This window comes from Vulpes lagopus, chromosome 21 (assembly GCF_018345385.1).
Source record: "Vulpes lagopus strain Blue_001 chromosome 21, ASM1834538v1, whole genome shotgun sequence".
Lineage (NCBI taxonomy): Eukaryota > Metazoa > Chordata > Mammalia > Carnivora > Canidae > Vulpes > Vulpes lagopus.
Window position 1 is genome coordinate 33,018,913 of NC_054844.1, and position 26,793 is coordinate 33,045,705.

At 34.8% G+C, this 26,793-nt stretch overlaps 1 protein-coding gene across 3 annotated transcripts in view; it reads left to right on the top strand.

Annotated features, from left to right (window-relative positions):
* The window catches only part of CNTN1 (contactin 1), a 348,668-nt gene that overhangs the window by 304,710 nt on the left and 17,165 nt on the right, over positions 1 to 26,793 (top strand). For all 3 annotated transcript variants that reach the window (XM_041736678.1, XM_041736680.1, XM_041736679.1), the window contains 3 exons: positions 5,947 to 6,133; positions 8,581 to 8,693; positions 9,501 to 9,657. In XM_041736678.1, coding sequence (XP_041592612.1) covers positions 5,947 to 6,133; positions 8,581 to 8,693; positions 9,501 to 9,657 — 457 coding nt within the window. The remainder of the gene's footprint in view (positions 1 to 5,946; positions 6,134 to 8,580; positions 8,694 to 9,500; positions 9,658 to 26,793) is intronic.

The following is a 26,793-nucleotide window of genomic DNA, read 5'->3' on the forward strand; positions in this document are numbered from 1 at the left end:
ATAATTTTCAAGGAAAAAAATGTATGCCATTGAGGAATTTAATTTCACAGATATCTGACTTTTTGCAACTCCATAGTAAGTAGAAAATTGTCAGCTCTGTTGCCAAGCAGACCCAGATTGATCTGCTCTGAGAAATTTGGTACAAAATTTATTTGAAATTTGGTACAAATTTTATTTGTAATTTCTGAGTGTTGTTTTTTTCACCTGGAAAGCTGAGAAAGTAATCATCCCTCATAGGACTGTTGTGTGGAATGAAATGAAAGCATTTAATGCTTTTCCTTGTTCTATGTCATTGAATAGTTGAAGACAATGATGATGATGATATCAGTGATGAAAATGATAATAATATTAAATATAAGAATGAAAGCGGGATCCCTGGGTGGCGCAACGGTTTAGCGCCTGCCTTTGGCCCAGGGCGCGATCCTGGAGACCCCGGATCGAATCCCACATCAGGCTCCCGGTGCATGGAGCCTGCTTCTTCCTCTGCCTGTGTCTCTGCCTCTCTCTCTCTCTCTCTCTCTCTCTCTCTGTGACTATCATAAATAAAAAAATAAAAAAAAAAAGAATGAAAGCATTTGTTGAGCCCTTGCTATGCTAAACAGTTAAGCTTATTGTATTGAATCCACATGATCCTAGGGAATAGATACTATTATTATCCCTGTTGTAAAGATGAAGAATTTGAAATTTAGAAACATATGTCTGGGTAATTATTGGCATAACCAGATTTGAACCTAGGTCTTGTCTTTCCAAATAAATTAAAAATATTGGAAATAAATTACAAGATTATTGTTTCCATTTGTTCTTTCTTAAAAACCTTTTGAGTCTTTGACACAGAACCTTGAATATCAAAGAGACAAGCATAAAAGCTTAAAAGAGAATATCTGTAACATTTATCCTCCTGTAAGAAAATTCCCCTGTATGGAGGTATGAGGGGTTCCTCGACTGAGTATAATGTGGTTATTGTTTCTATTTTAAAATATGATGGGAGAAGCCAGCAGTTTAACAAGATAGATGGTTGAGAAAACTAATATCCCAGTGCACTTCCTATAAAAAGGTACTCAGAGTCTAAGTTATAAAGAAACAGAGAAAAAAAGTAACACATTAAGAAAATAAAATAAAAAACTGGAGAAGCCTAGCTCCTATGTGATTGACCCCATCTCAAGGTTAATTTCCTGATATTTCAAGTGAGAACTGTAGGCAATTGAGTTTAAAAATAATCTCTTCCCTTGTGGTTTTAAAGTACATCTCAGTAGAGTGTTTAAGTTTTACTCATTTTTTCCTCTTGCCTAGTTAAAGAGCTCCCCACTTCTAACCTTAATACCATTAAGTTTTCCTGCAGCATAGGTGAACTAGAAGAATGTAAGAAGTGCTCACCCAGCAGGTAAAAACATTCACTTCACTTAATGAAAGCAAGCAAAATATGCTATCAGGAATAACAAATGCAAAAACTCTTAGCAGCTGAATCAGAGATTAATGCAGATGATTGATTTCACAATTATCTTAAAATGTTTTTTTTTTAAGATCTTATAAATTTATTTATGAGAGACACAGAGAGAGGCAGAGACAGAGGGGGAAGCAGGCTTTCACAAGGAGCCTGATGTGGGACTCGATCCCTGGACCGGAATCAGGCCCTGAGCCAAAGGCAGATGCTCAACCACTGAGCCACCCAGGCATCTTTATCTTAAAAAATTTTCAATCCTAAGTAATCTACTTAAATTTTGTTAAAGGTTCATTTATTATGGTGAGCATAAACTAATACTTAGGAAGTGCTTCATTTTCTTATTTTGACGAAGGCATCTATATTTATCTGGATCTGCTCAAAGCAGAGTCTGACACACAGGTGTGGGAAACGTAGTGTTTTATTTTTGCTGTTGTTTGTTTGTTTGTTTTAATATGATTCCAGGAAACAAGGATGAGGAAAAAGGGGAATGGACAGGGAAAGGGGAAGCTCAGATAGGAAGATGCTTTATCTTTTTGGCAAAACCTGTGGGCAGCCCGCACTGTATTGTGTGGGATCTTTGAGGACCTTTAGAATGTGGCTCAGAACTGCCCTTCCTGGGAGGAAAGGGGAGGTGGAGCATTCCTCTTGTTCCCCACTGGTGAAGGTGGCCCCCTGAGCATCACCTCCCCTCTCACTTACATGGACTGAGGGATAAGTTTCACTTGCAATATCAACATCAACCTGAGACTGGGAGTGAGAGCTCGTACGTAGCACTAGCACAAGTGAAATGCTAACTGGTTGTACTTACAAGAAGTTAATTGAAGCCTACAGAGAATTGGTTGGTCCCTGCACCAGTGGCTGAAATAAAATAATTTTAAATAGTTCCCCAAAGTTATAAGAATACAGATTTGAATGATTTCTATTACTGCTATTCCTTTCACATAGAATATACTAATAATCTAAGCAGTCTGATACTTGGATAGTATAGTTATTATATATTTCTAGAGATAGAGATATTTTGTGTCAGAGTCTCATTTTTTCAATTATATAATCATATTAATTTTTTCCTAAATGCTATATTAAACGCTTAACCAAAGAATATTAACTTGTCACATGATTTTTTTTTCTCAGAAAACTCAGAATTGAAAGGACAGAACTTAGAAATCTGATACAAAAGTTTATCAAAGTAGAAAATAATAAAATGGGGCAATCCTAATTTTCAGAAGTGCTAAACATCTTTAGGCATTTCCATAATTGTAATATCCATTTCTTTATTCTAATCCCCTTTGGAGAAAGTGAGGTTAAAAGAGCCACTTTTTCTGCAAATTTCTTAAATTTTCCTGGGAAGAGTATAGCTATGTTATCTTTGTACAAAAGTAGTCTTAGCATAGCACACAAATTTATGAAAAGTATGATATTCTTTGCTAAAGGTTTTCCTTTTAGCTTCCTAATACTTTTGTAAAGAGTGCCTTTTCTTGGGGCAAAATAATATACTTCGATCTCTCTGTCAAAGATATGTGATTTTATGTGAACTTAAACATTTTGATTTCTTCCTTTATTTTCTTAATGAGATCTATGATAACTAATGTCAGCTTGGGTCTTCACTGCATTCCCAGCACCCAGCACAGTAACTGGTACAAAATGGTACCTGATAGCTATTTGTTCAATGAGTAAAAAAGTACCATACATCAAATGCAGTCCTATGCACACAGTGTCAAAAATAAATAATAAATACCTGTCTTCAAAGAATTTTTAATCTAATAGGAGTAGAGAAAGACAAGTCATGAGTCAGTCTCATAATTGTTTAATAAACACTATGATAGATTTACAATAGACAAAGGATGCTGTGGGGATTTTAGAAATAGTAGAGAAAGAGTGAAAATTATAAAATGTCACAGCATTAAATAGAAATAGATACATTGTATGTTACTGTAGCATATGAAGATGAATGTATGGTTTACTATCCATAAAGCAGGACCTGCAACGTGTATGTGTGTATGTATTTTTAGTCATGATAATCCATTTCCACTAATTCATCCAGGCTCTCTTTTGGTCTCCTTGGTGATTAATCAAAAGCAACACATGTGTTCTGCTCTATGACTAACGGGTTGCACCCTCACTCCAAGCTATTTTCTCATAGATTATTGTCAGTGCTTCACCACATTGAGAAACTCAGTGAGATGATCAAGATGTAACAGCCCAAATTTATTATCTGTTTGAAAATGAAGTGCATGGCCAGTGGCTAGTTCAGAGAAAAAGAGATGGTGCCATATATTACATATATCTACTATTTATTTTAGTATACTTTGAAAACATTGTAAGTTACATGTAAACATGTACTTCAAAGAGAGATTATTAAATCAACTCATTTTGTCTCAGATGCTTTCATTTATAAAGATTAACTATACTGTGAAAAGTTCAAACAAGTCTCATTGTCTAAAATAAGGAGTGAAGGACTATTTGGCACACTCAATAATTCTTTCTGCTTCCTAGTTAAAAGGCATAGCTAAGTCACTGATTTAATTTATTGTGAATTTTAATGGAGACTGACCACACAAATCCCTGCTAAAATTTGATGAATAAAGTCATTTCTCATTTCAGATATAGGTACAAATAGTAAATTAAGAAAAGCTTTGTTCTTTTATTTTGTATTACCAAAATGCCTCATGGAAATTTGAGTGAGAAGGTAGAAAATTTTTGTCACATTAATTCCTCATTTTAGTACATAATGTCTTCTAGAAATGGCCTTTATTATATTAATCTGGTTAAAAAGTTTCTTTAAGCTGGATAGGAAATTTGTTATAATGGAATGAGGATTTTAAAAGGTGGTATATATCTCAGTCGACAAACATACATATGGAAATGCATGAACTTCATGGACTTTGAATACTATGAAACATTTTAGGGTACGTGGCTAATACTACTTTAGTGCCTAACATTTCCTTAGCTCTTCAGTGAAGCAATACAAGTGGCCTATGTATTATCTAGTTCAAATGCCCACTAAAATATAGGCCATCCTCCTTCTCAGATGAGAAGACTCAGACTCACTGTCTGAACACTTTTTAGAACCCAGAAACACTCCTTCTCAAGGAAGCTCCCCTCCTTCGAAAGGCTTTTGTCTACCAACTGAGATCTGTCTCTGGAGACATTTGTTGCAATTCTACTTCCTTGGTTCTAAGCCCATTTTTCTCAGAAGACAGGAATGCCAAGGAGATCCTATCAAAACCATTAGGAAAAGTATTATTGATGTGAGAAAAATGAATACAAGTAAGCAAAATAAAAATATTCCAAAGGAAACCAATTAGCAATTTAGTAACCAGCCTTTGTTCTGAAGTGTGCTCATTCTACATATAAACCTTACTTTGTTACTAAGTGAATTGGAGCCATCTAGTTCCATTTTATGATGATTTGTTTTATGTAAATGAATCATTCAAGATTACTTAAATATTAGATATTATTGTCTAGGTTCACAATTGGTTAATTGTGAAATTAAATGTCCATCACTTTATAGACAGGGAATCTAAAATATGTAAAATACCAATATATTTATAAGCAATCCTTTCCTTTTCATTTACATTCTAGATATATAGATTTCTGGCCAATAAAACAGCCATATTAGAAGGATGAGACTTATAATTCACAAGTTCTACTTAAACTTTAGGAGACAAGAAAGAATGTCATTGATACATTTGTTGGTAAAAGTGACCAGTTCTAATCATAACATGGATGACATTTTTAAAGGTAGGAATGCCTGGGTGGCTCAGTGGTTGAGCATCTTCCTTTGGCTCAGGGCGTGATCCTGGAGTCCTGGGATAGGGTCCCGCATCGGGCTCCCCACAGGGAGCCTGCTTCTCCCTCTGCTTATGTCTCTGCCTCTCTCTCTGTGTCTCTCATGAATAAATAAATAAAATCTTTAAAAAATTTTTTTTAATAAATTTATTTAAGGATAAATAGGTTCCTCAACTATTCAGCTATAAGGCATAGTATTCTGATATCTGGCCTCAATATAGGTTCAAAGGAAATAATTTTGCCTATATATTTCTAAAATGAGCTAGCAGAAAGTTATTACACTGGCATGTTCTAGGCCACATGACTGTTTTTGTCAAACAAATTTCCTGTTTTATTAATGACTCATAACAAATTTGATATGATATAAACAGAAATAAAACAGAAAACAAATGTTAAAAATTATTGTGGAAATGCTTCCAGAGATCAGTGTTATACTTTGAAGGTAAATCATATGCAATTTGGGTTTTTTTTTTCTCTTTTGTTGTTAGTGTGAGACTATTCAGGCCATGAGATGAGCCTTCGATTTGTCATGAGATCTTCCTTTGACCTACATTATGTGCCTTGTCATATTCTGACAGAAGTATAAGTACCATCAAGTAAGATTTGAGTATATGGCACTCAGTCAGCATTATTAGTATCAGAGCCAGTTGAAAAGGATTTTCACAATTGAAATGTCTGAGTCTTGACAGAATCTAACTCAATTTGAATGTTTACAGATTCGGTACTGGGCTGCCCATGACAAAGAAGCAGCTGCCCATAGAGTTCAGGTCACCAGTCAAGAGTACTCAGCCAGACTAGAGAACCTTCTGCCCGACACCCAATACTTTGTGGAAGTCAGGGCCTGCAATAGTGCAGGGTGTGGACCTCCCAGTGACATGATTGAGACCTTCACCAAGAAAGCACGTGAGTTTCAACATTTGTATTCTAGACCTGGCAAAAAATACCAGTTGACGTAATCACCATGCAGGTACATTTAAGAGAAATTTACTCTCGAGCAGTCTTAGCACATTCAGTTTTCAATTTTATCCTTTACAATCACCCAAGATTTTAAAAAAAAATCCCACATTTAGTTATTGTATCTGATGGAAAAATGTGGAGAATGTCTTCCTGCATTTAATGTCCCTATATAGAAACAAAATTACAGAAGCTCTCTTTGTAAAGACCTTCCCCCCACCTCAAATTTTGTGTCATTAGATAATCAATTTGTCTCTCTGTTATTATTTTGAACAATGTTTTTATAGGAGTGCATCAATAGCATGAGAAAATTAAAACTCTGCTTATTTTCCTTACTTTTATTTATAAGCCTTTGTTATTGCACAGTGCAAATGCAAGTTAAATGTTGTAGCATTCTGTTTGCTTTCTTATTACCATATGTTTTCACTGTTTATATAACAAATGCCTACCCTGCTTAGATCTTTCAGTCATTCTTGCCTCTCTGGCTTCACTTTGATATCTCCTTCTTGAACCCACATTGAATATATAGAAAAAGAGAATTTATGTTCAAGACTCTAGGGAGTATTGCAAGAATTTAAAGACATGAATACAATTAGGGTTTGACAATTTTATAAAATTACTTGGGGAAAAAGTAACAACATGGCGGTAAGATATCAGACTTTGGTGTTGGATATGGGTTTCAGATTTGTCTTTGCCACTTACTAAATGTGTGACAATAGACAAATTACCTCATACCTTTAAACCTGTTTTCTTTTTTTTTTTCCTTTCCACATCATTTTATTTTTTATTTTTTATTTTTTTTTAATTAATTTTTATTGGTGTTCAATTTACCAACATACAGAAAAACACCCAGTGCTCATCCCGTCAAGTGTCCACCTCAGTGCCCGTTTTCTAATTTGTAAAAGGAGCATTCATTCCTGGGGCATTTGTTCCTTTTATTTTTTTTTTCTGTTTATTCATTCATCAAAAGTATATTATGTGCCCATCACTGTTCTAATGGTGGAGGATACAGAAGGGATCAAGCCAGATCCAGAGCTTCTTCTCATAGGATTTACAACTTAATGGAAGGACATGGAAAAAAAAAAAAAACAAACAACTGAAAAATAAGTATGTATGAAAATATCAGATGACAGGGCAATAAAATGAATAAACATAATAAAATTGAAGGTGACTTGGGTGGAAGCTGAATTCCAATTAAGTGATCAGAAAAAGCCTCTTTGAGAAGATGCCATGTGAGTCATATATATGAGTATATAAGTCATAAGAAGGGCCCACTATGTGATGACTGGCAGGGTGGAAACTATTTCAGGTAGAGAAAATAACTAGTGTAAAGCCTTAAGTGGAATAGTTTGGTATGCTTTGAGTATAGAAAGACCAGTGGGCCCAGAGTGTAGGGTGAGGTGAGAAGAGGAAGTATGCTGGGGTTGAAATATAAAGGACCTCATAGCTGTAAGTCATGTTAGGAGTTAGAATTTTTTCTAAGTCTCATAAGAGCCATTAGAAGGTTTTAAGGTAGAGAGTGATTAAAGTTATTCTGGCTTCTGGATGGGCAATGGGTGGTGATGGAGTAAGAGTAAAGTCAAAAGAGCCAATTAGGGGAAAATTTTAGATGGTAGAACTAATTGATAATGGATATAGAGAAAAGTCGAAAATTTTCTGCAGACAGAGTTGACAATTTGGTGTTGATTTGGATGTTGGCATGGATGAAATGGGAGACTAAGTACTGGATTTTTTATTTAGAAACTCAGAATTCAATCGTGTTATTTGCCAAAAAATGGGAAAACCCACAGAGAGGAAGATTTGGAAGTACATGGCAAATGTTCCATCCTGATTATATTTGAGAAGCCTTTTAGACATCCAAGTAGAGAGAGGCAATTGGGACAAATCCTAGGTCATGTCAACATCTTGAATTAGTCAGAGGACATGAACCAGGATGGGATGGTTAATGGAAAGGAACAGCCAGAGAGGTAGAAGGAAAACCAAATGTTAAGAAATCATGAATTTAAGAAAAGGATGAGATTCAGAAAGGGATTAGAAGGTCAACCCTCTGGAATTCTGCAAAGGTATTAAGTCTGAAAAGAATAAAACATGACATTAGATTTGACTGACTGGAGATGATAGATGACCTTAAAAAACAGCAGTTATAAAAGGTGGTGAAAAAAGAAACCCAAGTAAAGAACAATGACAAGAGACTAAAAGATACTTACATGACCTACCTCACAGGCCATGGGTACATTAAAGGAACCCAAGGACAGAACTAAGCAGCCTAGTGTGTGGCATGTAGTAAGCACTCAGTAGCTTTTGTTGTCACATCATTAGCATAATTGACTCTAGGCAGTTTGCAGAACTTAAGTTGGATATGGTGACTGTCACTTGCATATTATTACTTTCCACAGCTCCAAGCCAGCCACCAAGAATTATCAGTTCCATAAGATCTGGTTCACGCTACATAATTACCTGGGATCATGTGGTTGCGCTATCAAATGAATCAACAGTGACAGGATATAAGGTATGTAAAAGGTTACAGGATTAGTCCACACACAGGCTTTATTCTTATAAAAAGTGATTGATGTTTGGACTTGATTGATGTTTGTTTCAACAAAACCCATTCAGCTTTCTTATTCTAGCCATACAGCAGAATCAAATGACATAACACCATGTTAAATTTTGAAATGAGGAAATATGTGAATCCTACAAAATTGGTACGTCAAGTGAGCAAGATAGGTAGAATAACTGCTTTAAGGAATAGAGTTGTTAAAATAATCAGTGCATAAAGAGGAGAAAGAATCCATTTTTGTTTGGCAATGACTTAAGAGTGTTGCCTAATGCACAGCGCACTCTGTATTGAGTTACATTCCATAAATGAACAAACAAAAAGGAAAAAGATTATTTCTGTATATTCTCTATATCACATATTTTTATTGAATACTAAACTTTAGGAATAATGTAAAAAAATTAAATTATGAGACCATGTCTTAAGATGACTTCAATATGTTGAAAGAGCCCTCATTTTATACCTCTTCCATAAGAAAAAAAACCTCATTTACCCCCTCTCTTTAATTTAGGTTATCAAAAAAAAAAAAAAGTCAGCTGCTTAAGAAACTTCCCCTTGGATCACCCTAAAAAAATAGGTGAAATTGATTTTTGTGAATTAAAAATAACATGAATTTTCCATCTAGTGTTACACACAGCTTTCTAGGATTTTTTTTTTTTATTATTAATAAGAGTCTAAAACATTTTCATTATAGTTTTAGTGTTTTTGGCATTGGCTCATTAGTCCACTTTATTAAGTATACCTGTTTTGGTACTTTTTCAGGTACTCTATAGACCTGATGGCCAGCATGATGGCAAGCTGTATTCAACTCACAAACACTCCATAGAAGTCCCAATCCCCAGGGATGGAGAGTATGTTGTAGAGGTTCGTGCACACAGTGATGGAGGAGATGGAGTAGTGTCTCAAGTCAAAATTTCAGGTAAGCCAGGCATTTAAGATGAATTTCTATTAAGTATTTGTAAGGTTTTAGGCCAAAAAAGATTCTCAAGAAAAAGGTAGGATTGATATGCACACCAATATCAGTGTTTTCCTACGTAAATTTGAAATGTCAAGGGTGTCCTCAAACTTGGTATTTCTTCTTTTATGAATCACAAAAGTAACTTTGCAACATACCTCATACTTTTTTTATTATTATCTGGATGACAAAGCATAATTAAAATACCATGATGGGGATCCCTGGGTGGCGCAGTGGTTTGGCGCCTGCCTTTGGCCCAGGGTGCGATCCTGAGGACCTGGGATCGAATCCCACGTCAGGCTCCCGGTGCATGGAGCCTGCTTCTCCCTCTGCCTGTGTCTCTGCCTCTCTCTCTCTCTCTCTCTCTGTGTGACTATCATAAATAAAAATAAATAAATAAATAAATAAATAAAATAAATAAAATAAAATACCATAATGCAGGTAAGATAATAGCATTGTAAGGTAACAGATGCTAGCCATAGTTACAGTAAACGTACATAACATACATGCTTGTTGAATCATTATGTAGTACACTTGTATCATTATATGCCAACTATACTTCAATTAAAAAAAATCACAATGCTGCATTATAGTTTTACATAATACTAGACCATTAGATAATAATATCCAGACTTCTCATAACAAAAGGAAATTCACTGAACTATTAATACCCTTCGAACTCCTTTTTTTTTGTCCTGTACATATTAATATAATAATAAAATAGAAAGACACTAAATGGTAGCTTCTTCCTTTACCCCTCTCTCTGTGTCTCAGCACATGTGTTCTTTTTCTGCAAACTTATTTTTCACAGCATTGGTTAATCCAAAATAAATACTTAAGGCAATGACTTCCTGACTTTTTGGGATTTGTAGAACTCTATCATTTAAATTTTGATACTTTTTTTTCTCATTCTGTATGATATAGTTTAATTATAATGAATTAAAATTGATATTAATTTGAGAGTTTTATGAGACTGAAATACTCTAAGATGCTAAATTAAAGACAAGAATAACTGATTCAGAAAAAAATTATAATTTGTATCTAAATAGATGAGTATGTTATATATTTAATAATCAATTCTTTAATGCCAGTATTTTTAGGCTGACCATAATTTCACAAAGAAACTGTAGAATTAACATCAGGGAGTATCAAATATTTGGTGAATAGTACCATTCTAGAATTTTCCTATTTAAGTGTGGATTTATTTGCAAATTGTCTAAATAGGTTTTCACATAACTTTAATTTACATTGATTTTTTTAGACATTATTATTATGTCTCTTTAGAAAATTTGGAAATTACCAAAATTTGAAAGGAGAAAAAATCAGTCATATTCCAAATATTCTAAGTTAGCTACAATTCTTCTAGTTCTCTTATACACATATGTAATTTTATGGTTTTGTTTCTGTTGAATATACCATGTAATATCCTATCCTACTTTTATGAATCATGTTAAATGAACAGTCCCCATGTCATTCAAATTTTGTAAATTTCACTTAAAATTATACCTAATATTCTCTCAAGCAAAAGTATGAAATTTACCTAGAGAAAAGCATTAGACTGTAAATCTAAGAATACCATTTCAGTTTTCTCTATAATAAGTAGTACTATTTTGAATACATTTTTTATAAATTAACCTTTCTGCAGGTTAAATGTAAATAATTAAATATTTTACTTGTATATTGCCAATTAAAAAAAAGCTATTATGCTCCTGCTATCATTGTATATGAGTACATTTTCCACCTTACCACTCCAAAGTTAGTCTCTTTCTTTTTAACCATTACTATTATAATGGGAGAAAATGGCATCTTTTTTATTTTAAAACATTTTCTACATTCTGAACTTTGATAACACAGTTTCAGTAGTTTCACACTTAGCAGGGCTGTTCCACAAAAGGAAGTCAGAGGGAAATGTGGATATTATTTCAAGGGTGATAAAGTACAAAAGAATCCAGCAAACTGCTTTTGAAAACCGACCTTCCCTGTCAAGAAGTTGACATAGCTTACTCTTGCTCTCTTCATTTCCTTACTCTTCATTTATCATCCCTAATATGAAGCATCCCTGGGTTAGTCTGCCAATTTCTGTGGTGTAAATATTTCCATCATGTCTGATTTCAAACTTCCCATGTGACTTTTCCCATGTGACTTCACTAAATGTGGAGCTAAGGAAAGATGCTGAGTAACATATCATTTTATATGTATAATATTGCCACTGTACAGATGCAGTAGACATAACCTCAAGAGCATTGGTAACATTAAAATGCAGTAAAATAATTAAGAAGTTATGAGTTTTGAGAACTTGCTACCTTTGTTTTAATTAATTAAGTTTACATAATTTCAACTTTAGTAAGTGTTTTTTAACAACTTGTTCACATGTTTCCTAAAAAATTACCAATTAGCTGTTGGGAGGTGGCAGGGGCCACCTGCAGCACACCACAATTGTACTCTGACATCCCAGTGAATTAGCCCACATAGAAGGCACAGAACATGCTTTTTAAAGAAATTTTAAATGTACTCAGAATAGTTCCCTTTTGGCCAACTAATGGACAATATTCTTATTAAGGCAGAATTTCTATTATTCATTTCTTATTCTAACCATGACTATACAAAGAAACTATACAATGAACATTAAGAAATATCAAGTGTTTGGTGGATAGTACCATTCTAAAATTCCCTTAAGTTTATTTGCAAACTGTTTAAATTATTTCTAATGAGAGAAGCACATGAATCCAAACAAATTTTAGGCTTTCTTGTAAATTTAAAAGACTCAATACTTTGTTTCTATTTTCATGACTAAAATATGTAGTCAGGAGGGAGTATAAAGCTAGATTTTAATGTTTATAAGCATTATGCTGTTCATTTATTTGCTCATTTATTCATTCAACAAATATATGTTAAATGTCTACAGTGTGTCAGGCACAGTTCATATATTTAAAATATATTTTATATATTTTATATAAAGTAGCAACTAGAATTTTCTGAATCTTGACATGGCAGGTTCCTTCCTGTCATTTTTGTTTCTGCGCTGATGTGACCTCCTGAGAGAAGATTATATAACCACCAATTTAAGAAATCCCTTATTTTAATTCTGTATCATTCATTCATAATATTTATAACTACTCAAAATTACGTTATTAATTTTTTTAAGATTGATTGATTGATTGATTGATTGATTGATTGATTCATGAGAGAGAGAGAGAGAAGCAGAGGGAGAAGCAGGCTCCATGCAGGGAGCCCAACACGGGACTCGATCCCAGGTCTCCAGAATCACACCCTGGGCTAAAGGCGGCACTAAACCTCTGAGCCACCAGGGCTGCCCAAATTATCTTATTCATTAATACTGTTTATTGTCTATCTCCATCCTTGTCTATCTCCATCCTTATTAAGCTCCATGGGAATAAGCTCTTGTCTGACTTCTTTAACCTTTGAATCTCTAGTACATAGGAGACATTTTTGGCACATAACAGTGGTTTAACATATATTAGCTAAATTAATTTATGATTTATGCATAGAATAAAATTTAGCTATAAGAACAATTTGGGTAATTTAAATTACAGTTTATATGTCCAGAATGTTGATACACCTCCCCGTTAGGCACAAGGTTTGTATTATGCCACATGGTAATCCACAATTTGATTCATACAAAGCTTAAGACATCATGTGAGAGATAGTCTAGAAAATTATTGGCTATGGTGACTTGCATCTCCACTCCTCTCTGATTTGAACACTTATTGCTATCATAATACATTATTCCCTATCAGATGTTTACAGCTGGCAAATGTAACACCACAAATGTTTCATCAGAAATGCACTATCTCTAAGGAATTCTTTTGTTTTTTCCTAAGGAATTCTATATTGTTGTTTAAGAATCTTTTGTTTTTATTCATCAATATGAGCTAAATTAGGAATGTGCAAATAGCTACAAAGTATTTTGAATATCAATTTTAATAAGCTAGTTTGCCTTATTGCATACTATAAATTGTATAATTTAGATTAAGGATCTGTCATAACTAAATATCCACAAAGAAGCATTTCATGCATTTCATTATTTGTATGAATGTGCATATTTTGAGCTTTTATTCTTCCTTCTAGTTTTTAACAGATAACAGATATCTTAGTCAAATCAGGGAATACTTTTAAGGGCATTTTAGAGACTGGACTTCCTCCTAAGGACAAGTCATAACCATTTGGAAACTTTAAGGTGGTTGGTTGGAGTAACATAATCAGATGTTTGCACTTGAAAAATCACTTTGGTGATTGTAGAAAATGTATTAATAGGGAAGAAAGATGTAAGGAGATGAATTACAGGGTTATTATTATAGAATAATTAAAAGATGATGATGGCCAAGACTTGGAAGAGGGCAGTGGTGAAGTCTAGGGTGGGTTTTCAAAGTGCAAGGCATCTCTTCCATTTGATTTAAAGTTGCTATATATTCATTGCATTGATTTTGTAGCTTCTAATAAATCTGTAATTTATTCTGATGTTACCATAGATGATGTAATGTCATCATTTAACCTACTACTTTTGGTAACTCCAAGTTATTAAGTTAGACTATATAACCAAAGCCACTGACTTAAACACTGATGAAAAACATATTTTATATTTTCACTTTGTCCTCTTCTTCCTAGTAGCAAGAGAGGAAGGGCTAGGAAGCCATTCTCTAGATGCAACCTTTAGATGTTAACTTAATTACCCGCAGGCTTCCTTCTATACTACCTAAGTAAGTAGTACAGTATAAAAGAACCAAGAGGATAGTTGGGATGTTTAGATTTAATTCCTATATTATGGAATTAAAATGTTATATTGAAATCATCACTTTTGCAGATACTTCCTCTGTAAGCATTTTAAAGACCAAAATTATTTTGAGCATCTAATCTTGTATAGTTGCCCAAATAGAGAAGAGGGTAGTATAAAAGGTGTTTTTAGTATTACTTTACCCTGCCATATTTAATAAGTTACTATATAATCTGTGACCCCCAAATCTCTAATTTTGTAAATGTCCTATATTAATTGGTCAAAATAGATTGTCCGAATATATTATCTACTAGCCTGAATATTTGGAATTGCATATTATATGACAGTTGAATTCCATTCTTATAAGTCCATCATCATAATTTTTTTTAACTATATTAAGTTTTATTTATTTATTTATTTTAATTAATTTTTATTGGTGTTCAATTTACCAACATACAGAAAAACACCCAGTGCTCATCCCATCAAGTGTCCACCTCAGTGCCCGTCACCCATTCCCCTCCAACACCCACCCTCCTCCCCTTCCACCACCCCTAGTTCTTTTCCCCGAGTTAGGAGTCTCCATTTGCTTCAACGTGGATGGAACTGGAGGATATTATGCTGAGTGAAATAAGTCAATCGGAGAAGGACAAACAGTGTATGTTCTCATTCATTTGGGGAATATGAATAATAGTGAAAGGGAATATAAAGGAAGGGAAAAGAAATGTTGGGAAATATCAGGAAGGGAGACAGAACATAATTTTTTAATTTATATTTGTGATTATGGCACAGTCAAATATTATTACTTAGGAAATGCTATCTCTTCAACTATTTTGAAGTAGTCAAACAGTTTGTTTTCCTTTACGATGTTCTGTGTGGGATCAATTTGAGAGATCAATGAATGAATTCTGCATATGTATTTCTAGGGTGACAAACAGCTTACATTTAAAATTACCTTTGGGGCACCTGGGTGGCTCAGTCAGTTAAGTGTCAAACTCTTGATTTTGGCTCAAGTCATGTTCTCAGGGTTGTAAGAAAGATCTCCACATTGGGCTATCTGTTGGGTGGGGAGCTTGCTTAAGAATCTCTCTCTGCCCCTCTCAACCTTCTCTGTCTCCTCTCCAAAAAAGAAAAAAAAAAAAGAAAAAAATTACCTCTACGATACATAGTCCTTTCATTAACTTTGAATGATGGCCATCCACTTAAAATCTTTTCCAACATTACAGCTGTACTTAACACTTCTAGTTGTGTAACAAGCATGAAAATGAAAGAGAAATTATATGAACAAAATAATAGTTTGTGCATCTCAGAATTTGACTTAAAGATAGAACCACTGCATCCAAAACTAACTTGGGTTTTCCTAGCTCTTCTCCAAGGTTGCTTTTAGCTACTAGCAAGTTAACAGTCCCAACATATTATTTTCTTCATTTATTTAGACTTAGAAATAACTAGGTTGGGAAACTCCTCAGTGAAATACACTATAAGAATAGAAAGAAAAATAAAAATAATCCTCCTATTTGGTAGTAAGATTTACTTACTACCAAAATAATTTTAGTTTATGAAATACAGTCTTAGTCTATGAAGCTATACTAATACAAATATTTAATTACAAGTAATTAGTCTATGCTTAGCAAGCCCTCCTGAAGCTTACATTCTAGTGGATATCAGGAAAACAAAAAACTAGTGCCAAATAATAAAATCTCTATATGTAGGTTTAAGGACTATAAGAAAAACGTAAGTGGCTAATATAGAGAATAAAAGAAGTAGACTAGGGGCACCTGGGTGGCACAGTAGTTGAGCATCTGCCTTTGGCTCAGGTCATGATGTCCTGGAATCAAGTCCCATGGTGAGCTTGCTTCTCCTCTGCCTATATCTCTGCTTCTCTCTGTGTGCCTCTCATGAATAAATAAATAAAAATCTTTTAAAAAAAGAAAAGAAAAGAAGACTGACATGAATAAGATGATCAGGCTAAGCCTTTAAGTACACAAGGTCTAGGCTGAAATGTAAAGGAACGGAACTAGCTGTACTATGAAAGTAGGGATGAGAGTCATAGGTGCAAGGAGTGTAGGAAATAGCTTACCATGTTCAAGAAGCTGAAAGGAGGGCAGCCCGGGTGGCTTAGTGGTTTAGGGCTGCCTTCAGCTCAGGGCATGATCCTGGAAACCTAGGATTGAGTCCCGCCTTGGGCTCCCTGCATGGAGCCTGCTTCTCCCTCTGCCTGTGTCTCTGTGTCTCTGTATCTCTGTCTGTCTGTCTCTCTCTCTCTGTCTCTCTCTGTCTCTTATGAATAAATAAATAAAATCTTTAAAAATAAGAATCTGAAAGGAGGCCAGGGTGACTAGTATATATTGGTGCAGGATGCATTGGAGACAGCAGAGGGGTAAAAACTGTGAAAGACCTGGCTTTGATTGCATTTCAAACTCATTTCATACTATTCTCTCATTGCAACTTTCCCCCTCAACCCATCCTTAAAGGCTTCCATCAGAAGTCTGTACTTTTTTCTGTGGGAAAACATCAGCATTCTTTCAGGGATCAGTAATGCACCCTGATGAAGATCATTTTTGTTGTAGTGTAAGCAGTACATTGCTGTGGAAGAAAGAGGAGTTGGTAAGAAGAGAGCAAGTTTGAGAGACTATCAGAATAGGCGGATTCCATTCCAGAAAGAATCAACTTATGGGGTAATTTAAGTTTTTTACTGCTCTGAGATGCAAAGCAAATTACCAGACAAATGAATAAAGAATGTATATGGAGACTTTTTTAATATACTTCAGAGAGGAAAATATATATTTTAGAATATTTCTTATGCAAATCATCAAAATATGTAAGATTTAGTAATAAAAAGATAGGAAAAGCAAGAAGACTAATAAAGTTGCTATAGAAAAATGTCTAGATCATCTTGTTTGACTTCTTCTCAAGGGTTGGAATTCCCTGCAGGACATTCATGGCCTACATTCTCTCAGCCTCAGTTTAAACACTATCTGTGATGGGCAGCTAATTCACCATTGTACAAGTGGCCATTAGATTTATCAATGGTCAATGTATTATGGATCTCTGATCAATTTTGTAGTCATTGAACTCATTTCCGATAAAATCTAGCTCATAGGAACCACCTATAGCTTTCTATAAAGTTCTTCCTTTTCTCTCTCAGTGAAAGATGATTCACCTTTCAGGAAAGATAAAGCATATCTGGATAGTTTATAATAGACTATTGAATTAGATTCTTAAAAGAGAAAACAAAATCATCTATAAGAGTTTTTAGAGTGAATGTCTCCTGGTTTTGAGAAAAACAGGAAATCACAGTTGAATCATCTGCCTTTAGCTCCCAAGTGGAGGAACCACACAGGGCCTTCCCTGAGGGCCCGGGTACCCCTAATACCTCTAACACCCGAGAGGCCAGAACCCTGCCCCCCATAGCAAGAATAGTAGTGGCTTCTGCCTTTCCATGCCATTCCAATTCCCCACCCTGACTCCATGCCTTTCAGTGGCAAGAGCATCTAGGAAATACAGTTTTCACTTTTGTACCTCAGAGACAGACAGAGGACTAGAGAAAGTACAAGAAACACTGCTGAAATTCCCAGAAGAAATGTAGTACACTTTCTCCGAAAATATGTAGGTTACATGATAATATGAAAACTAACAAGAAAACCAGAGCCAAACATGGATTTTTGGAAATGTCAAAAGAAGTTAAAGAAAATAAGTATAATGGCTCATCACGTCTAAATTGATTTCATGATATAGAAATGCATATTGTTAGAAAATTATAGGACAAGAAAACCTGTAGCTATTGAAGCTATATCACAAAAATATCTAAAAGGGAAATTTACCCAAGATATAGAAAATGATGATTCATACCTCTTGATCACCAAGAATCACAGATAACAATGTGGCTACTGGGATCCCTGGGTGGTGCAGCAGTTTAGCGCCTGCCTTTGGCCCAGGGTGTGATCCGGGAGACCCGGGATCGAATCCCACGTTGGGCTCCCGGTGCATGGAGCCTGCTTCTCCCTCTGCTTATGTCTCTGCCTCTCTCTCTCTCTCTGTGTGTGACTATCATAAATAAAAATTTTAAAAAATTAAATAAAAAAACAATGTGGCCACTATATTTAGTTACTTTCCAAATTTTCTTTTTCACTGTTATGACAATTTCATAAGGGACAACATTGTATAAAACCTTCAAACAGAATTTCTATTTTGTTTAGAAAAGATTCCTAGAAGTAGAATTCCTAGATTAAAAGGCAGAACCTTTCAAACACTTGGCAAATATTTGATCCAAATTGCTATCCAAATAGCAATGCCCATATTTTATCATTAAAGAATTTTTATTAGCATTTTGACATTAAAAATTCTTTGTTAATTAAGCAAAAGTACTATCTCATAATTTTTATTATTTTTAATTACTATTGAGATTAGCATAGTAATATGCATAATAGCTACTTATATTTTCATTTCTAGAAGTTCTGTATGTTCTTTTCTCTGTTTAATATTAATAACTTTATGATCAACATATAGAGCTAAGTTATTAACATTTTCATGTCATATTTGTTGCAAATGTTTTTTCCTTCAAGTTTGCATTTCACTGTTATTGATACTAGATCAATATGGTTCATTTGCATGCAAAATAATGAATTCTCATTACAAAACACTTCAAATATTTAGTGCATGTAAACAAGCCATAGAATAATAGATACAATTTAAGTCCACTTATGTCAAGTCTAAAAGCAGAAAATAATGTAGCAATGTCTAAAGAAGTATATATATGACATGTAAAACTTCCCAAAAAAGAGAATGATTAATGCAAAATTCAGTATAGTATAGCCACGTGAAGGGGCAGAGGCTCTTAGGGTGGTGACAATGCTATTTCTTAGCCTGGCTGCTAAGTATGCAGGTGTTCTGTTGTAGTAATTGTTAAATTATATTTTTTAAAGTACTGATTTAATAACTTATTTCAAAGTTGTATAAGTTAAAAGGGGGTTGAAGAAGTTGAGGAGTAAAAAGTTTATTGAATTTGGCATTTTATAGGTGTATATTTGCTTACTAGGGTTACCATCACAAAGTACCACAGACTGGGTAGTTTAAACAATAGAATTTACCTTTTCACACTAATAGAGGTTAGAAGTCTGAGCTCAAGATGTCAGTCAGGTTGGCTTCTTCTGAGGCCTCTTTCCTTGGATTATAGATGGCTGTCTTCATGTAGTCTTCCCCTCTGTGTGTGTTTGTGTTCTGATTTTTTTCTTTTTATAAGAACACCAGACATATTGGATTATAGTTGGCCCTAGTGACCTTATTTTGACTTAATTACCTCGTTGATGACTATCTCTAAATATAGTCACATACTGAGGTACTGGAGGTTAGAGCTCCAACGTGGGGATTTTGAAGGGACTAAATTCAGCCCATAACGTTATTGGTAATTTCAAGAGAAAAACTCCCATAAAAGAGTGTGGTCTTATTTCTCTAAGCCAACCTCACAGAGCTTACATTCTGAAGAGAGGAGGCAAGATCAATCAGGAAGAAATAAATCAGGGGAGGGTAGATAAGTAGTGATGGAAGACAGCAAGGGCTATGAGTGGGAGGAATGGCTTGCTCTGATGGGATAACACTGAAAAAGAGATTCAATGAAGTGAAGGATTGGTCCATGCAGTTATCTGGAGGAAAAGTCCTACTATTAGAATAATACAAAGCCCTATTCTAGGAGTATGTTTGGATGTTCAAGGAACAGCAAGGAGACCTGTGTTACTAGGGTTGAGCAGGGCAGGGGGAGAGTGGACACATTTGGGATGGAGAAATAGATGGAACCGGAGTCATCAGAAGGTTTATTTACAAGTCCTGGTTAAAGACTTTGGATTTTACTCTAAATGTGATGAGAAGCCATTGAAGCATTTTAAAATGAGAAATGGCAAAATTGGATTTATATTTTACAAGTCTTATTTTATCTGTTCATTGGAAGGAAGTAGAAATCTCATGAATGGTGGGAGAAAAAACTTCTGTGAATCTCTAGAAACTGGGAGAGCAGTTAGAAGCCAAAAGGTGACAGTCCAAGCAGTAGATGAAGTCAGCTTTGACTAGTATGGTCACAGAAGTGAGAAGTATATTCAGGATTCATTTGGAACAAGATCCAACAATATTTTCTGATGATTTTATAAGAGATGTGAAAGAGGACTTGGCATAATTCCAAGAATTTAGATTACCCAACAGAATCACCTACTGAAATGGACAACAGTACCATCTACTTTAACAGAATCATCTACTAAAAATAGATGATTGGAGAAAATAAGGAGTTCAGATTTTGATGTGCTAGTTCATCCTATGTCCATTAGTCATCCAGGTGGAGATAGATTTTAAAAAGAAGAATCATCTAGCAAAACTGAGAAACCAGCTGAGGTCAGATAACAAATTTGTCAGAGAACCAAGCAGCATAATTATGTAACTATCTGCAATTCATACCAGCCTGGGTAGCAGATGGTTGTTGATGTTGCCTAAAGTTGGCAGCTTTCATGGCTAATATAGGAGGAGATCAAGGGAAACAAGGATTCATTACTTCTAGTTAAAGAATAATTTAAATAGCTGAGCAGAGTTTGTGTCTATTAAAACGTTTCCAGCCATCAGTAACAAACCCTCAAATCAAAATTGCTTAAGAAATAGGTGCCTTTTAGGCCTTAGTGAAATCAGTGTCTCAAAAATATAATCAAGATCCATTTCCTCCCAACCCCCTGCATCTCCACCTGCAATGTTTTAGAATCAAGTTCATTTAAGACTCATCTTCTTTGTAGTTACAATATGGCTGCAGCAGAGCTAGGAATTATTGCATGTAGACCTTATAACGTCCAAGGAAGAAGAGGTCTGTCTCTGTTCAAACTCCATCTTAAAACAAAGGACCTTTACCGGAGACTCTCAGAAAATCTTTTCAATATCGTCTAGAATTGAGTTTACTAAACTAGTAAAATGCCATTTTTAAAAAGATTTTATTTATTTATTTATTTATTTATTTATTTATTTATTTGAGACAGAGAGATAGAGCACAAGAGGGAGGAGGGTCAGAGGGAGAAGCAGATGCCCTGCTGAGCAGGAAGCCTGACTAGGCGCTCAATTTCAGGACCCCAGGATCATGATCTGAGTCATGGAAGGCCTTAACCAACTGAGTCACCCAGGCATCCCCAAAATGTCATTTCTATGGTTGCTCAAAGTGATCATGATTTATCTCAGATCTGGGATGGTAAAACTTTCTTTGAGGAGTAAACATCTGAGCAAAAGCCGGAGAGTGTGTTGGCAAGGGAACAGAAAAAGGTTTCTACTTAATATTAAAAGTTAAATAATAAGGTAAATAATGAGGTAAATAAAATAAATGAGGTTATAGGAAAATGAAAAAGAAGATACTAGATCAAAGAACAGCTTCTTAAAAGTATAGTAGAGGGATAAAAAGTTATAGGAAAGATACAAAGTTAACTTCAAAAGCAGACAATTTAGGCAGGATTATTTTTATGAAGTAAAAAGGAATGGTAATCAATATGAATTTTGAGATTAAAATGAGAATTAATTATGTTGAACATATTACCAAGGATTATATCAAATTGAGATAACTCTGATCCAAAGTCAGTAAACAGAAGTTTATCATTAAACATATATATTTAGCACTATCCCTGTTAAAGCATATTTAAATGGGTAAATAGAATGTTTAAGGAACAGTGTAATTACTGCCATAGGAAAATTGTAAATGTTTTTTCTTGTCTTTTAGATTAGATACTTCATAATATCCAAATCTATGAGACAATCTCTTCCCCTTAAAGGCTGCATTTGGTGGTGTTTTCTAAATTTAGAAAGTTATAGTAGGAGGGTAGAATCTGGAAAGATTATTGCTAATGGAACCTAGCATGAAAAGGGACTCCTATATAAAGTAAGTGTTCTCAAAAAGAGAGTTGAAAATTAAAGGAACTTATAATTTTTTCCTTTAAATGTTTATTTAAATTCTAAGTAGTAAAAAATAAATAAATAAAAATAAATTCTAAGTAGTTAACATACAGCGCATTATTGGCTTGAGGAGTAGAATTCAGTGATTCATCACTTGCATACAACACCCAGTACTCATCATAACAAGCGCCATTCTAATACCTATCACCCATCTAGCCCATTCTCTACCCAGACTCTTTTTTTTTTTTCTACCCAGTCTCCTAATGATAGAGAACTAAGGTTTGATGGAGGGAGGAATTTATCATTTTTGAAGAATGTAATTACACTAAAGAAGTTCCCAAAAATGAACCGATGGTCATAGTAATCTATTTTTCATCTTGTTTGCATAATTCCAAGCTTTGTGAAATATAAAGTTTCAACAAATTTTATGATAAGTCATAATATATTGTATAAATAAGTTGGTCATATTGAGGGGCGGGGGAAGGCATATCTTATATGTCTAATTATTCATAAGCTCAATTTTGCATGTTTATGAATGTTAATACATTAGTAGCATAAAATTACATTAAAATATCTGTTCTCTATATATAAATGGAGTGGAAATATTCTAAAATAAGGAAGGGATATTATATCCACTCCAAATGAGATATTGCTTTATATTTCCTCCTTAAATAAAAACAACAAATAAGTGAATTAAAATAATTATATTATCTTTAATGATATACACATCAACAATCAAAACATCATTTCAAAATTAATTTTCCTCTGAAACATTATAGGGTGTCTTGAAATGTGTAACCCTCTCAGGAAAGTATAAAGATAATTGTGCTGAGAAAGTTGAGTTTTAAATTTTCGCTCTGAAGAATTGATATTCATCCACAGTAACCAAAATTTTAAATCTATTTAGAAAAGAAAATGAGTCCATCATTGTTAAAACTAAATCCCTGGAAATGTCTCACAAATAGAACTGGAAACCTTTAATGCCATAACAAGAAGGAATATAAAACACTTAAACTGGAAAGTGATATATCAACATATTAAAATGGTCCATTTGATACTACCTTAGGGACCAGCTTTAGTGATTTATGAAAGGAATATTTAGGCCTCAAAGAACTTCCCAGAGTTAGATAAGGCTTGAAGCCAGGCCCCTCAGTAGATTATTCACAGTATGAAAGCAATGCAATGAAGCAAAAGACACTCCAGAGCTGCTTTTTACAGATACCTTCTGCAAAATGAGCCAGATCAAGAGGAAATAAATCATTTAGAATATATCCCAAAAGTATGAATTTCTCCAGCCAGTTTTCTTTCCTCGATAACCCACTAACTAGTCCAGGCTTGTATAATGGACTCTCAGCTCTAAAGCAAATCACCAGCCTTAGTCACATGGCCATAAGAAGCAGGAAGAGTGTTACAAAGGACTCGCTTAAGGAGACCCTTAGCCCACAGCCAGAAGTGCCCAAAAGTTGCGAATTCTTTGGATATCAACATCGGTGTAGATAGATGATCCTTCCAATGCCCTCGCCTCTTAATTCCTCTTTTTTGATGATCTTGTCACCTGTTCCTGATCACATTCCAGACAGGGGTTCACAGACTTGAATGTGGTCCTTGAAACTTTAATGATAAAAATTAAATGGTAATTTTTACTAATTTCTAAGCCAAATTCATTACTCCTTCAAACATGAAATGTAAGCAATAAATCACTATCACCAATAACATTCACAGATATTCTCATCCAATATTTCATCTGTTAATGCATCACTTCTTCAAAAATATATTAGACATAATCTTAGTTCTTGTTTTTAATGTGCTAGTAAGCACACTAATGTGTTAATAAACATATATTTGCTTCCTCGATATTTTTGAAAGTGGTTTTCTTTTAGTTCTATATTTTATATTTTATGTATGTAAAAGCATTATTTGCAGCATTCTCAAAGATTTAGTCTGCCAAAGGGTTTATGATACACAGAGGCTTAGAATCCTTACAATTCTTGATATGACTAATAACTGCAAAAAATTAAAGTGTTAATTTTAAGCATTTATTTTCTGACCACTAACTCTTATTTTTCTAGTTTATTCCTTCAGATCTCCTCCCAACTCCACCATTTCTTCCACCCTTTCCCACCCGGACCTTCCATTCAATTTACTGCTTGTTTATCCCTTCTTCCACTCACGTCCTCAGGTCCCTCCTCCAAGAGCTCAGATTCCACAGCCCATAATTAAAACCACTTCCTTTTCTGTACTTTACCTCATTTTCCCTTTAATGCTCCTCACATGGCCAAATCCAAACTCTGATTAAATACAAATTTCTGTTGTACTATGTGCCTGAATACAAGGAGAACTGTGCTCCTGTCAAGATCTCCCTGTGCATCCCCATCCTCAACACTTACCAACTCCCAAAACACTATTTGCCCAGAGACCCTCAGGTCTAATCATGCCCATAGATCTCATTTATGGCACTAACCAAAGAAGCCCAGAAATCCCTGATTAACACAGTTCTGGGTGCTCCCTTTTCTGACTCCATTTCTATCCACACTTAACTCTTAAAATCTTCCCACTCTGCTCCCTGAAATTCATTGTTGGTCATCAGCCAAGTGTCCTATAACATCCATCTCTTCACTACATGTTTCCTTCCCCTTGTTTTTTTCTTTAAGATTTGATCTATTTATTTGAGAGAACATGTGTGTGAGAGAGTGCATGCACATGTGTGCATGAGCAGGAGGAGAAGCCAAGGGAGAAGCAGACTCCCTGCTGAACGGAGAGAGGTGGGCTCAATCCTAGGACCCTGGGATCATGACCTGAGCCGAGGCAGACACTTAGCTGACTGAGCCACCAACTGCCCCTTCTTCCCTTTCTTAATTCATCTGAAATATTGCTCTAATTGCTTTTCCTGCACTTTGCTCAGACTCCCTGGATACTGGGCCTGGTGGCAGGGTAGTTGTCCTTCTTGCTTCTTGTTACTTCCATAGTATTCTCCTTTCTTGCTCAAAGAGCCCTGCTTAGAATTTCATATCATCTGCTTCTCTCATTCATTTTCCCTTTTTGAAGTTTTCTACTAATCCCTTGCATCCTTTCTACTCATTCCTTGAGGAGGAGTTAAGAGCCCAGATGACTGTCACTATCTCCAGAACTACTTCTGTCATACTTTTTGTTGATTTCAGTTCACATGCAGATGATCCTTACGTTACACTGTCCTCTCAGTGCCTTGAAACACTCTGCTCATTTATGTTGTCCTTCCTATGGTTCTACTCTAACCTTATTATTGCTGTTTTTATAATATCAAAGACTCTGGTCTCTGACCACCACCTATCTTCCTCTCAATTTATTTGTTTTAGTATTTTGACTCCTAAAATTTTTTGACCCACCATAAATCATTGATTTTATCACTTTTTCTGTGTTTTTCTCTCAATTTCATGATATCTAGCTTAAATCCCAAAGCCACATGTTATAGTTACTCCTGTATATAGAACCCCCACCCTTCCAGTTCTCTTGGCTTCTCTTACTTCATTATTATTACTTTGGATATATCATGGATTAATTCCAACTGTCCACTTATATCTATGCCTGCACTCTCAAAGCTAAAGGTGGCTAGAGAAAAATACCCAACACTAAGACTGGTTACACCACCTTGAATTCATGACCACCCACTTCAAGCAGGACTGCAGTGCTGCTGGGCCATTCATTAGGTTTTCCTAATACCTTTATATTCTTCTTTTCTTGACTGCTATTTTGCACTTCTCCTTCCTTAAATTTCCAACATATCTTTCCTATCTTCCTTCTTTAGTCAATAACATGATTCTGTTTTTCTAAGAAAATTAAAGAAATCAGAAGCAGCCACTATGTACCTTGCCATCCCTCCCAATCACCTGAATGAGCTCTATGTTCCTATCTAAGAGCCACTCTCCACATAGGAGCCAGAAGATTCCAACACCTCCTGCTAATTCAAGAGTATTTCCTCAACCATTCTGTCTTGTCTTTTCTGCATTGCCATTTTCCTTTTTCTCTATTTGATTTTTTTTTTGCATCACTATACAAGTATTCAGCAATAGTGCCCATCTTTAAGAGGAAACAAAGAAAAAAAGGAAAATCTCCTTGTAGCTATTGTGTTGTTCTATGAGTTTCTTTAAAGCAAAATGCAATTGATAATTTGTTCATCTTCACCATCTCTAATTCCACTCTCAAATTCTGTCTTGAATTTGCTTCAATCAGGTTTTCATCACAACACTCTATCAAAACGCTCTTGTCAAGGTCACCAATGACCTTCACATTTTTATTCCAGGAGTTATTCTGTATTTAATCTCTTAGCAGCATCAATACAGTTGATCACTTTCTACTCCTTTGCTTTCTGGACATCAGTTTCTGGTGATTTTCCTCCTCCCTCACAAGCTGCTGTCCTCAGTCTCTTTTGCTGGTTCCTGTTCATCTTTCCAACTTTTGAGTTTAAAATACCCCAGACTCAGTACTTCAGTAAC